The following is a 13568-nucleotide window of genomic DNA, read 5'->3' on the forward strand; positions in this document are numbered from 1 at the left end:
TTTACTGACGGGATACAAAACAAATACCAAAATTGTGAACCCTATATACAACAGTGTTCAGGTATCATGAAACAAGTTGGCTGCATGCTCACAATCAGATGCTCCGCAGGGCGAAGCTTTATACGACCGCATAGTTCGAACCCTGAACAGTTGGGGCAAGTATGGACACAACATTCAAGCTTGATACAGCTCTGAATTTGGATTGTGATTAAATAGTTGACACAACATAGGTTTCTGACACAATGAATATGGTCTAAGAACTTAAACTTAAAAACTTAAAAATCTTAAATTGGACATTTACCTATTATGGTCCAATATCCAAAACTTTAATACATGGTTAGATTCAGCATATCAAAGAACCCTAAGAATTCAATTTAAGATGAAATCAAATAAAGTTCAATTTTGGACCGTTTAGACCTCAATGTGGACCAATTTGATAACCGGGCCCAAATATCAAAAATCTAAATACATGGTTAGATTCAGCATATATCAAAGAACCCCAAGATTTCATTTTTTGTTGAAATCAAACAAAGTTTAATTTTGGACCCCGATTTGGACCAAATTGAAAACTGGGCCCATTATCAAAAATCTAAGTACATGTTTAGATTCAGCATATCAAAGAACACCAAGAATTCAATTTTTGTTAAAATCAAACTAAGTTTAATTTTGGACCCTTTGGAACTTAATGTAGACCAATTTGAAAACGGGATCAAAAATTAAGAATCTACATACTCAGTTAGATTCGGCATATCAAAGAACCCCAATTATTCAATTTTTGATGAAATCAAACAAAGTTTAATTTTGGAATGAAAACCAAACAAAATACTTATTTGGGCCCCTTTTTGGCCCATAATTCCTAAACTGTTGGGACCAAAACTCCCAAAATCAATCCCAACCTTCCTTTTGTGGTCATAAACCTTGTGTTTAATTTCATAGATTTCTATTTACTTAAACTAAAGTTATAGTGCGAAAACCAATGTGTCTTCGGACGACGACGACAAAGACGACGACGCCAACATCATACCAATGTACGACCGCAAATTTTTTTTGCGGTCGATAAGAACGCCATAATGTTGTAAGAATTCGACACGTAACACAGTAATACTATGCATTTGATTGGAGGACTTCAAAAAATGACCAGACCTGCTTTCTTATGCTTACCAATAAATATTTTTTTTATATTTTATACAGGTCTTTACCATTTTACAATAAGCAACCAGCTGCCTTCATCACCACCCGCCAAATGTTGAGTTTTATAATCAATAAATATATAAATACAGTCAACTCTCGATTTATCAAAGCCAGTCCGACCAGAGAAATATTTTGATATTTTATCCATAGTTCGACAGACAGACAGACAGACAGACAGAGGTCTTTATTATTTGCACCTCTACATATGCGATAATTGGTATTTTCTGAACATGAAGTTATTCGATAATCGGTATGACACAATCATATGAAAAAGTATTGTACTCATTGCATGCAAGTTTCAACTTCTATGGGATATTTTTTTCTATTAAATTGATCCTAATCTGCGGTTAAAAAAGGCCGTCCAAAACAAAGTCTTTTAGTAAATATTAATTTAATTATATCTACATAACAGTCTATTAATACTATATGCAAACATTAACACAATAGTGCAAATCCTTTATAGATCAATATGATATCATGCATGTAGACCACTTTATATAGTCATTTACATTTCCTCAATCTCTAGCTTACAGAGAAGGTTAGCATCTTGTGTTAGCTTCATGCAAAATAAATTCCACGCTTTTAACATGAATACATTTGTTAAATTCCGTGTTGCGTCAAGGCAAGTCTACTCTCAGTCAATTACATTCAATCTGCCTTTAAAAAAATCACTCTTTCGTTCTTTCCCCATCAATAATTTCATTAATACATGTATAAAGTACCATCGTACAACTATTTAAGTTGATTTCTTGACACTTTGTGTATACGCTGTCATTATAAGGTCGCATATCTCTGGAATTCCAACCATATTTTTAGCCTGAGTAAATAAAGTTGGTCCACACTGTCTCATCATGGCTGCATCCCTTTCCATTACCTAAAATATCCGTCAAAAATTATATCAACGACATGTTATTTACTGAACACAACACAACTCTTCTTACATAATTAAATCATGTAAAAGAGAAAGCATGACAATAAATAAACTCCTCATGGACACCAGGATTAAATTTTGTATTAACGCCAGAGGCGCTTTTCGTCTTCAGAAGCCTCAGCAGTGACGCTCGAGTCCAAAAAAGTTATAAGGCTAAATGAAGTACGAAGTTGGAAAGCATTGAGGACCAAAATTCCTAAAAGTTTTGCCAAATACAGCTAAGTAATTTATTCCTGAAGTAGAAAAGCCTTTGTATTTCTAAATTTCAAAAGTACAAAATGTTTTGAAATACATTTTATTAATGACTTGGCAAATGTAAGAAAACTTTTTGTTTGCCTTAACAGCAGTTGGATGTCACAAGAACCAGTCTTACTAAACAGTATTGTACAGTTGCTGGTAAGCAAAAACAATAAGAGTTACGATATAATTTTGCAAACATTTTAAAAAGAATCTAGTATGTAAGAAGAACCAATACAGAAACTCTATTTACAAGTACGGCTAATTTTTCGCTTCAACACTGACTCCAGTATTATATCACTAAAAGTTTGCCTTTTTTTTTTTTTTAAATATCTTATATTCAATTTTGAAATTGTTTTTTTATTTATACTTACTTTTAGATCAGCTCCCACGGCTTCTGCCAGATCTGTTTTATTTACCACTAACGAGTCACTCTGTGTAATGCCTGGGCCACCTTTTCTAGGAATCTTGTCACCCCCTGCTACATCGATTATATAAATAATATAATCCGCTAATTCTCTGCTAAAATTCGCTGCCAGATTATCACCTCCAGATTCTATTATAACTACTTCCGGGTCAAACTTTCTCGTGAGATCTCGGACTTCCTCCATATTTAAAGAATAGTCCTATAAGTATATATAACGAAAATAATATTCTGTTCATCTATAATATACGTTTGACTTACTGAAACATATGAAATAACAAGGCTCATATAAAGCCTAATGTTTCAGATGTTAACTGAAATGCTAAAAATAAACTACAATTGGCAGAAAAAAAACCATTAAAATATTCCTCAAGAAGACTATAATTAATAAAAAAGATGATTATATATGTTATAGGTAATGATTGTCTTAGTGAGCAAATCATTATGATAATCAGTGAAAAAGTATCAAGTTATAGTTTATCGTTGGGTGCCGCTTGTTTAATCTTAAGATTGCCAAATTCATAAAGGAACAAATATAAACAGAATAACACTACAAAGATTGGTTTTTAAAAAATTGAAAAAGAAGCCAAGTTTTTTTTAAGAACAGAGGATACATATAGATATGACCGTATCTGATACCAATAACAGACATCGAAAAATCACACAATATAACATAGAAAAATTATTTTAAAGCAAATCAAGTTCAACCGTCATGACCGTGACAAACCACAAATATTTATACGATTCTTAAATGTTTGGAATCAAAATGTCACCACTAAGTGTGAATGACACGTGCTTCTTAATTCAAACAAGTCTTTTGCCACTCGGGTTGTACCCGTCATGGTGATCAATACTTGTACGAATCTGAGAGGAACTGTATACGATGAAAGTAATGGACGACCGCAAGGACGGTTTGTTATTGTTTGTTAAACGTACAGTGGCAAATATTTCATACATAAATAAAGCGGGTCGCTATTTTGGATAACGACAAATGAAACCCATTAATTGTCATCTTAGATACACAATTTCCGAATGATGGCGCCTGCACAACTTGTGGGGATATCAATTTACAGAAAGGAACTCTGAAGCTTCTTTGTTAGTAGCTGCGGAAACGTAGCTGTATGTCTAATTGATATTTTTCGATATTATAAAAAAAAATTCTCAAGGAACCAAGAGCTGCAGATTCATGTGAAATCATAAAATATGCTTGTTAAGAGCAGTAATCTTTTATAAAGAACATCCTGATAGAAATTCAAAAGTATATGACTTGTGTTATCTCCTTTTCAACGTGATACATTTTTGTAATTCTAGTCAAAATTCTGTAACTGCATTGAAATTAATATTTTTTCGATTCGTGGATATAGAATGTTATCGTCCATATATATCACATTCAACATAAAAACCATCGGGAATCAGTATAATATGTTATGCTGGGTATGTTGCGTTGTCCATATATCAAAGGAAACCAACATTAAATGTAACAAAACATGCTCATTTTCATTGACTAATTGGCACTTCCATGATTGCTGCTCATTGCTTTTAATACTAGGAACAAAGCATAAACATTGAATCATTTTACAGAACCGTTCACGGAAAAGAGATGAAGAAAAGCAATGAAATCGCTGGTCGTATGCTTCGCGGGTTGCTTTCTTTAGTTGCTGTGCATGTACTGATTTTGTATTATGGATGGATACTCCATATCCTTTCTTGGCTATTGTACTAATTCTACAATTTAATACCTCTCTAATGGCAGCATGGGGACACCCACCAGTTTCTACTGCTGTCATTCTCTCCTCGGGTAAAGCTTTATTTCTCACTAAAAATTCCCAGTCCTCTCTGAAAGTATTTATACAATTTTAACATGTTTTGTTATTTTTTCAGAAAATCAACATTCCTCATAACGCTGTGAATATTCAGAACCATTATTACATTGTATAATGTGGGACTTTTATTGGTATTTCGAATATCATATGCCACTTGCGTCTTGAACAATTAAAACTAGCATTTGTCTCGAACAATTTAAATAAACATGTGTCTCGAACATTTAAAACTAACATGTGTCTCGAACAACTAAAACTAACATGTGTTGAACAATTAAAACTTATATGTGTCTCGAACAATTTAAACTTAACAAATGTCTCGAACAATTAAAAATAATAGATGTCTCGAAGAATTTAAATTAAAAACTGTCTCGAACAATTAAACCTAGAAACTGATCGTGTAGATATTTTTCCTTTGATTGGATTTATTTTATTTTTCTGGTTTCTATGGTTTTAGATTGATACTGATTTACCAAGAACACACATTCTACGCAGAATAATTATCGCGTACGTATTCGTTAAAAAAAAAAAAAACTTGGAAAAATATGAGCGTAACAGATATATATACAAACTTTGTGTTGTCTTCTTTGATTAAAGACAACTTTATACATAAATGACATATTACAATAGTCACGATTAACATTGTGACATTAAGTGTTTCCTTCTCGACCTTCTCGACCGATTTACGTTTATGTTTACTGGTGATGTTTTAATATTTTGAAACCGTCATGTATTTTTATTTGTATTCATCTGATGAGTGAAGCCTTTTTCAACTGATCTTTAAAGTTCGTTCTTATGTTGAACTGTTACGCATATGTCTGATGTTAGGGGAAGGTCGGGATCCTGCTAAAATGTTTAACCCCGCCAAATTCTGTATGTATTTGCCTGTCCCAAGTCAGGAGCCTGTAATTCAGTGGTTGTCGTTAGTTGATGTGTTACATATTGTGTTTTTCGTTCATTTTTGTACTTTAAATAGGTCGTTAGTTTTCTCGTTTGAATTGTTTTACATTTTTCATTTCAGGGCCTTTTGTAGCTGACCATGCGGTATGGGCTTTGTTCATTGCTGAAGGCCTTATGGTGACCTATTGACAATCATACCACATCTTCTTTTTTATATGATATGTGATACGTACAGGGACATACTTATAATGCATGTGTTATATTTCTTTGTGATGCTGGTTTCCAAACTGCATGCGCAGGTGATGCCTTTATAAATGTGTTAGTACAATGAATATGTCTCACTTTACAATATAAAAAAGAAGATGTGGTATGATTGCCAATGAGACAACTGTCCACAAGAGACAAAAACGACAAAGACATTAACAACTATAGGTCATCGTACGGCCTTCAACAATGAGCAAAGCCCATACCGAATAGTCAGCTATAAAAGACCCCGATAAGACAATGTAAAACAACTCAAACGAGAAAACTAACAGCCTTATTTATATAAAAAAAAAATGAACGAAAAACAAATATGTAATACATAAACAAAAGACAGCCACTGAATTACAGGCTCCTGATGGTTTCAATGAATATGTCTCACTTTACAATCCTGGTTTCCAAACCGCATGCGGAGGTGATGCCTGTATACATTTGTATGTAAAATGAATGTCTAACTTTACAAAAGTTTTTACTGATTCTGCCACGCAAAAATTATTATCATGTAATATCGATGTAGAAAGATTCATTCCTTATCTTGATTATAGAGTTGGTTAAATGTCCGTTTAAAAAAGTCTGTCTTTTTCTCATATCTGGTTCGGTTTGACAATATAAATGTCACTCTTTTTGTAATTTTTCATGATCGCCGATTGTCTCATCTGCTTTGGTAAAATACCAAAAATGTATTTTCTTACTAAATTGATAGGCGTTCAAAATGATACATACATTTGAAGTTGAGTTTTCGTATTTACTGACGGGGTACAAAACAAGTACCAAAATTGTGAACCCTATATATACAACAGTGTACAGGCATCGTGAAACAAGTTGGTTGCATGCTCACAAAAACGCCATGATGTTGTAGAAATGCAACACGTAACACAGTAATACTATGCATCTGATTTCAGGACTTTAAAAAGTGACCAGACAAATAAATGCAGGGGTAATTAGCCCTGATTTCTTATGCTTACCAATAATATATTTTGTAATTTCTTTATACAGGTCTTTACCATTTTGCAATCAACAACCAGCTGCCTCCGTCTCCACCCGCGAAATGTTGAGTTTTATTATCAATAAATATATAGATACAGTCAACATTCGTTATATCGAAACCAGTCCAACCAGAGAAATATTTCGAGATACCTATAATTCGACTTATACAAATAACAGAAGTTTGAGACTAAGGGACACAGCTCAGTCAGGCTTAGCTTAGTAAGGCATGTTCGACCCTAACCATTACTTGTCTGATTTTCACAGCCAATCCCATAATTCTAGAAATTTGGGATAAATATTGAAGGAAACCGAAAAAGATTTATAACTGAATATTATAATTGTTATGGTTCATTACAACAGAATATAAACTGGTTAAAATCTTTGCTGTACGAAGACAATAACAATCAAAACCAAGGAGTAAACAAAGACTCACAAAAACCAAAGGACATTTAAACAGTTACGATTGCCAATGAGACAACTTTTCACAAAAGACCAGATGACATAGAATTTAGAATCTATGTGTCATTGTACGGCCTGTAACAATGGCCCAAGCGAAAACCGTAAAGCAATCTATAAAAAGACCAGACATGATAAACGTAAATCAATTATTAAGTTTCCTTCGTTCGTTGTCTTATTGTCGATATTCTGGTCGTGTCAATTGCGTCTAGATATGAGCTTTGAAAAGTATAACGATGACACACACGATGCTAACTCAGTAATGCACATGATCTCACGTCTTTAGATCTATGGCTATTGGAATTATTTCCAAGCAGGATTTTTTATTTGCACCTCAAAATATGTAGTAATCGGTATTATTTGCACCTAGACATGTGTGCGACAATCAGTATTATTTGTACCTCAACTTATGCATTTATCGGTATTATTTGCACCTTGACACCTGCGATAATCAGTATTTTTGCACTTCGACTTATGCGATAATGGGTATAAAACGGTTATATGCAAAAAAACAAAACAATTGTACTCCTAGCATGCAAGTTTGACTTCTAGAAGATACTTTCCTTTTAAATGAATCATAATCTGCGGTTAAAAATCTGCAGTCTAAAACAAAGGCTTTCATTGAATATACTAGATTTAATCGTATCTACATAACAGTTTATTAATACTGTAATCAAACATTAACATTATAGTGCAATATCCTTTTTTGATCAAGAAGACGTCATATACCACTTTATATAGTCCTTTACATTTTCCTAAATCTTCTTTAAGAGAAGCGTTAGCTTCTGGTGTAAGCTTCATACGAAACACATTCAACGCTGTTAAAGAACATGAATTATTATACATTATTTGGTAAATACTGTTTTGCGTCAAGGCTAGTTTACTCTCAGTCAATTTCATTTCATCTGTCTTTTAAATTTAACTTTCTGTACTTTCTCAACTCATAAATACATGTATAAAGTATTGTTTAATAATTTTTTAAGTTGATTTCTTGACACTTTGTTTATATGCTGTCATTATAAGGTCGCATATCTCTGGAATTCCAATCATGTTTTTAGCCTGAGTAAATAAAGTTGGTCCACCTTGTCTCATCATGGCTGCATCCCTTTCCATTACCTAAAATATTCGTAAAAATATATCAACGACATGTAATTTATTAAACACAACTGTCTTATATAATTAAACGAAAAACGATTAAACAAGAGCTATGGTGTAGTTTTTGTAACATAGAGGTCCCGGGTTTGAGTCCCGGATGAGACATGCGATTTTGCAAGAAGAATCATGCTCTCCGGTTACACAACCATGCACAGGCACTTGTCTCAGAAAAAAAAAATCCTATATACCTTAATATAACACCCATGGGATGTATCAACACAGATACAAAAAACATGTACACTATATTTCCAAGTATAACATATTTTCCTTTTCAATACTGACCCTGTTTATATAAGACTGTTTTATTGTAAAATATTTTACTTTTACCTTATTACTTTGGATTTCTGTTTTTATACTTACTTTTAGATCAGCTCCCACGGCTTCTGCCAGATCTGTTTTATTTACCACTAACAAGTCACTCTGTGTAATGCCTGGACCACCTTTTCTAGGAATCTTGTCACCCCCTGCTACATCGATTATATAAATAATATAATCCGCTAATTCTCTGCTAAAATTCGCTGCCAGATTATCACCTCCAGATTCTATTATAACTACTTCCGGGTCAAACTTTCTCGTGAGATCTCGGACTTCCTCCATATTTAAAGAATAGTCCTATAAGTATAACGAAAATAATATTCTGTTCATCTATATACGTTTGACTTATTGAAACATATGAAATTACAAGGCTCATATAAAGCCTAATGTTTAAGATGTTAATGCTAAAAATAAAGTACAATTGGCAGAAAAAAACCATTAAAATATTCCTCAAGAAGACTATAATTAATAAAAAAGATGATTATATTATATGTTATAGGTAATGCTTGTCTTAGTGAGCAAATCATTATGATAATCAGTGAACACGTATCAAGTTATAGTTTATCGTTGGGTGCCGCTTGTTTAATCTTAAGATTGCCATATTCATAAAGGAGCACATACATATAAACAGAATAACACTACAAAGATTGGTTTTTAAAAAATTGAAAAAGAAGTTTTTTTTAAGAACAGAGGATACATATAGATATGACCGTATCTGATACCAATAACAGACATCGGAAAATCAACCAATATAACATAGACAAATTATTTTAAAGCAAATCAAGTTCAACCGTGACAAACCACAAATATTTATACGATTCTTAAATGTTTGGAATCAAAATGTCACCACTAAGTGTGAATGACACGTGCTTCTTAATTCAAACAAGTCTTTTGCCACTCGGGTTGTACCCGTCATGGTGATCAATACTTGTACGAATCTGAGAGGAACTGTATACGATGAAAGTAATGGACGACCGCAAGGCCGGTTTGTTATTGTTTGTTAAACGTACAGTGGCAAATATTTCATACATAAATATAGCGGGTCGCTATTTTGGATAACGACAAATGAAACCCATTAATTGTCATCTTAGATACACAATTTCCGAATGATGGCGCCTGCACAACTTGTGGAGATATCAATTTACAGAAAGGAACTCTGAAGCTTCTTTGTTAGTAGCTGCGGAAACGTAGCTGTATGTGTATGTCTAATTGATATTTTTCGATATTATAAAAAAAAAATTCTCAAGGAACCAAGAGCTGCGGATTCATGTGAAATCATAAAATATGCTTAATAAGAGCAATAATCTTTTATAAAGAACATCCTGATAGAAATTCAAAAGTATATGACTTGTGTTATCTCCCTTTCAACGTGATACATTTTTGTAATTCTAGTCAAAATTCTGTAACTGCATTGGAATTAATATTTTTTCGATTCGTGGATATAGAATGTTATCGTCCATATATATCACAACATAAAAATCATCGGGAATCAGTATAATATGTTATGCTGGGTATGTTGCGTTGTCCATATATCAAAGGAAACCAACGTTAAATGTAACAAAACATGCTCATTTTCATTGACCAATTGGCACTTCCATGATTGCTGCTCATTGCTTTTAATACTAGGAACAAAGCATAAAAATTGAATCATGTTACAGAACCGTTCACGGAAAAGAGATGAAGAAAAGCAATGAAATCGCTGGTCGTATGCTTCGCGGGTTGCTTTCTTTAGTTGCTGTGCATGTACTGATTTTGTATTATGGATGGATACTCCATATCCTTTCTTGGCTATTGTACTAATTCTACAATTTAATACCTCTCTAATGGCAGCATGGGGACACCCACCAGTTTCTACTGCTGTCATTCTCTCCTCGGGTAAAGCTTTATTTCTCACTAAAAATTCCCAGTCCTCTCTGAAAGTATTTATACAATTTTAACATGTTTTGTTGTTTTTTCAGAAAATCAACATTCCTCATAACGCTGTGAATATTCAGAACCATTAATACATTGTATAATGTGGAACTTTTATTGGTATTTCAATATCATATGCCACTTGCGTCTTGAACAATTAAAACTAGCATTTGTCTCGAACAATTTAAATAAACATGTGTCTCGAACATTTAAAACTAACATGTGTCTCGAACAACTAAAACTAACATGTGTTGAACAAATAAAACTTATATGTGTCTCGAACAATTTAAACTTAACAAATGTCTCGAACAATTAAAAATAATAGATGTCTCGAAGAATTTAAATTAAAAACTGTCTCGAACAATTAAACCTAGAAACTGATCGTGTAGATATTTTTCCTTTGAATGGATTTATTTTATTTTTCTGGTTTCTTTGGTTTTATATTGATACTTATTTACCAAGAACACACATTCTACGCAGAATAATTATCGCGTACGTATTTGTTAAAAAAAAAAAAAAAACTTGGAAAAATTTGAGCGTAATAGAAATATATACAAACTTTATGTTGTCTTGTTTGATTAAAGACAACTTTGTACATAAATAACATATTATAATAGGCACGTTTAACATTGTGACATTAAGTGTTTCCTTCTTGACCGATTTACGTTTATGTTTACTGGTGATGTTATAATATTTTGAAACCGTCATGTATTTTTATTTGTATTCATCTGATGAGTGAAACCTTTTTCAACTGATCTTTAAAGTTCGTTCTTATGTTTAACTGTTACACCAATGTCTGATGTTAGGGGAGGGTCGGGATCCTGCTAAAATGTTTAACCCCGCCAAATTCTGTATGTATTTGCCTGTCCCAAGTCAGGAGCCTGTAATTCAGTGGTTGTCGTTAGTTGATGTGTTACATATTGTGTTTTTCGTTCATTTTTGTACTTTAAATAGGCCGTTAGTTTTCTCGTTTGAATTGTTTTACATTTGTCATTTCAGGGCCTTTTGAAGCTGACCATGCGGTATGGGCTTTGCTCATTGCTGAAGGCCTTATGGTGACCTATTGACAATCATACCACATCTTCTTTTTTATATGATATGTGATACGTACAGGGACATAATTATAATGCATGTGTTATATTTCTTTGTGATGCTGGTTTCCAAACTGCATGCGCAGGTGATGCCTTTATAAATGTGTTAGTACAATGAATATGTCTCACTTTACAATATAAAAAAGAAGATGTGGTATGAATGCCAATGAGACAACTGTCCACAAGAGACAAAAACGACAAAGACATTAACAACTATAGGTCATCGTACGGCCTTCAACAATGAGCAAAGCCCATACCGAATAGTCAGCTATAAAAGGCCCCGATAAGACAATGTAAAACAATTCAAACGAGAAAACTAACAGCCTTATTTATATAAAAAAAAAAATGAACGAAAAACAAATATGTAATACATAAACAAACGACAACCACTGAATTACAGGCTCCTGATGGTTTCAATGAATATGTCTCACTTTACAATCCTGGTTTCCAAACCGCATGCGGAGGTGATGCCTGTATACATTTGTATGTAAAATGAATGTCTAACTTTACAAAAGTTTTTACTGATTCTGCCACGCAAAAATTATTATCATGTAATATCGATGTAGAAAGATTCATTCCTTATAATAATTATAGAGTTGGTTAAATGTCCGTTTAAAAAAGTCTGTCTTTTTCCCATATCTGGTTCGGTTTGACAATATAAATGTCACTCTTTTTGTAATTTTTCATGATCGCCGATTGTCTCATCTGCTTTGGTAAAATACCAAAAAAAAGTATTTTCTTACTAAATTGATAGGCGTTCAAAATGATACATACATTTGAAGTTGAGTTTTCGTATTTACTGACGGGGTACAAAACAAGTACCAAAATTGTGAACCCTATATATACAACAGTGTACAGGCATCGTGAAACAAGTTGGTTGCATGCTCACAAAAACGCCATGATGTTGTAGAAATGCAACACGTAACACAGTAATGCTATGCATCTGATTTCAGGACTTTAAAAAGTGACCAGACAAATAAATGCAGGGGTAATTAGCCCTGTTTTCTTATGCTTACCAATAATATATTTTTTTATTTCTTTATACAGGTCTTTACCATTTTGCAATCAACAACCAGCTGCCTCCGTCTCCACCCGCGAAATGTTGAGTTTTATTATCAATAAATATATAAATACAGTCAACATTCGTTATATCGAAACCAGTCCAACCAGAGAAATATTTCGAGATACCTATAATTCGACTTATACAAATAACAGAAGTTTGAGACTAAGGGACACAGCTCAGTCAGGCTTAGCTTAGTAAGGCATGTTCGACCCTAACCATTACTTGTCTGATTTTCACAGCCAATCCCATAATTTTAGAAATTTGGGATAAATATTGAAGGAAACCGAAAAAGATTTATAACTGAATATTATTAATGTTATTGTTCATTACAACAGAATATAAACTGGTTAAAATCTTTGCTGTAAGAAGACAATAACAATCAAAACCAAGGAGTAAACAAAGACTCACAAAAACCAAAGGACATTTAAACAGTTACGATTGCCAATGAGACAACTTTTCACAAAAGACCAGATGACATAGAATTTAGAATCTATGTGTCATTGTACGGCCTGTAACAATGGCCCAAGCGAAAACCGTAAAGCAATCTATAAAAAGACCAGACATGATAAACGTAAATCAATTATTAAGTTTCCTTCGTTCGTTGTCTTATTGTCGATATTCTGGTCGTGTCAATTGCGTCTAGATATGAGCTTTGAAAAGTATAACGATGACACACACGATGCTAACTCAGTAATGCACATGATCTCACGTCTTTAGATCTATGGCTATTGGAATTATTTCCAAGCAGGATTTTTTATTTGCACCTCAAAATATGTAGTAATCGGTATTATTTGCACCTAGACATGTGTGCGACAATCAGTATTAT

The 13568-nt window shown here is 33.1% G+C and overlaps 2 protein-coding genes and 1 long non-coding RNA gene across 3 annotated transcripts; 1 reads left to right on the top strand and 2 right to left on the bottom strand.

Annotated features, from left to right (window-relative positions):
- Positions 1-1662: 1662 nt before the first annotated feature.
- Positions 1663-4621, bottom strand: LOC139500758 (urease accessory protein UreG-like). The gene is made up of 3 exons (XM_071289593.1): positions 4523-4621; positions 2734-2985; positions 1663-2065 (listed from the first exon to the last, which is right to left on the bottom strand). The coding sequence occupies exons 1-3, from the start codon at positions 4568-4570 to the stop codon at positions 1928-1930; spliced, it is 438 nt and encodes a 145-aa protein (XP_071145694.1). The 5' UTR covers positions 4571-4621; the 3' UTR covers positions 1663-1927.
- A 3221-nt stretch (positions 4622-7842) lies between these two features.
- LOC139501186 (urease accessory protein UreG-like) lies at positions 7843-10597 on the bottom strand. The gene is made up of 3 exons (XM_071290179.1): positions 10494-10597; positions 8723-8974; positions 7843-8323 (listed from the first exon to the last, which is right to left on the bottom strand). Exons 1-3 carry the CDS (start codon positions 10539-10541, stop codon positions 8186-8188), a joined length of 438 nt encoding a protein of 145 aa, XP_071146280.1. The 5' UTR covers positions 10542-10597; the 3' UTR covers positions 7843-8185.
- A 522-nt stretch (positions 10598-11119) lies between these two features.
- On the top strand, positions 11120-12819 carry LOC139501188 (uncharacterized). The gene is made up of 2 exons (XR_011658483.1): positions 11120-11765; positions 12727-12819. It is a non-coding gene; the product is annotated as an uncharacterized lncRNA (long non-coding RNA).
- The last annotated feature ends 749 nt before the right edge of the window (positions 12820-13568 follow it).

The sequence above is a fragment of the Mytilus edulis genome, chromosome 13, assembly GCF_963676685.1.
Source record: "Mytilus edulis chromosome 13, xbMytEdul2.2, whole genome shotgun sequence".
NCBI classification, from domain to species: Eukaryota; Metazoa; Mollusca; class Bivalvia; order Mytilida; family Mytilidae; genus Mytilus; species Mytilus edulis.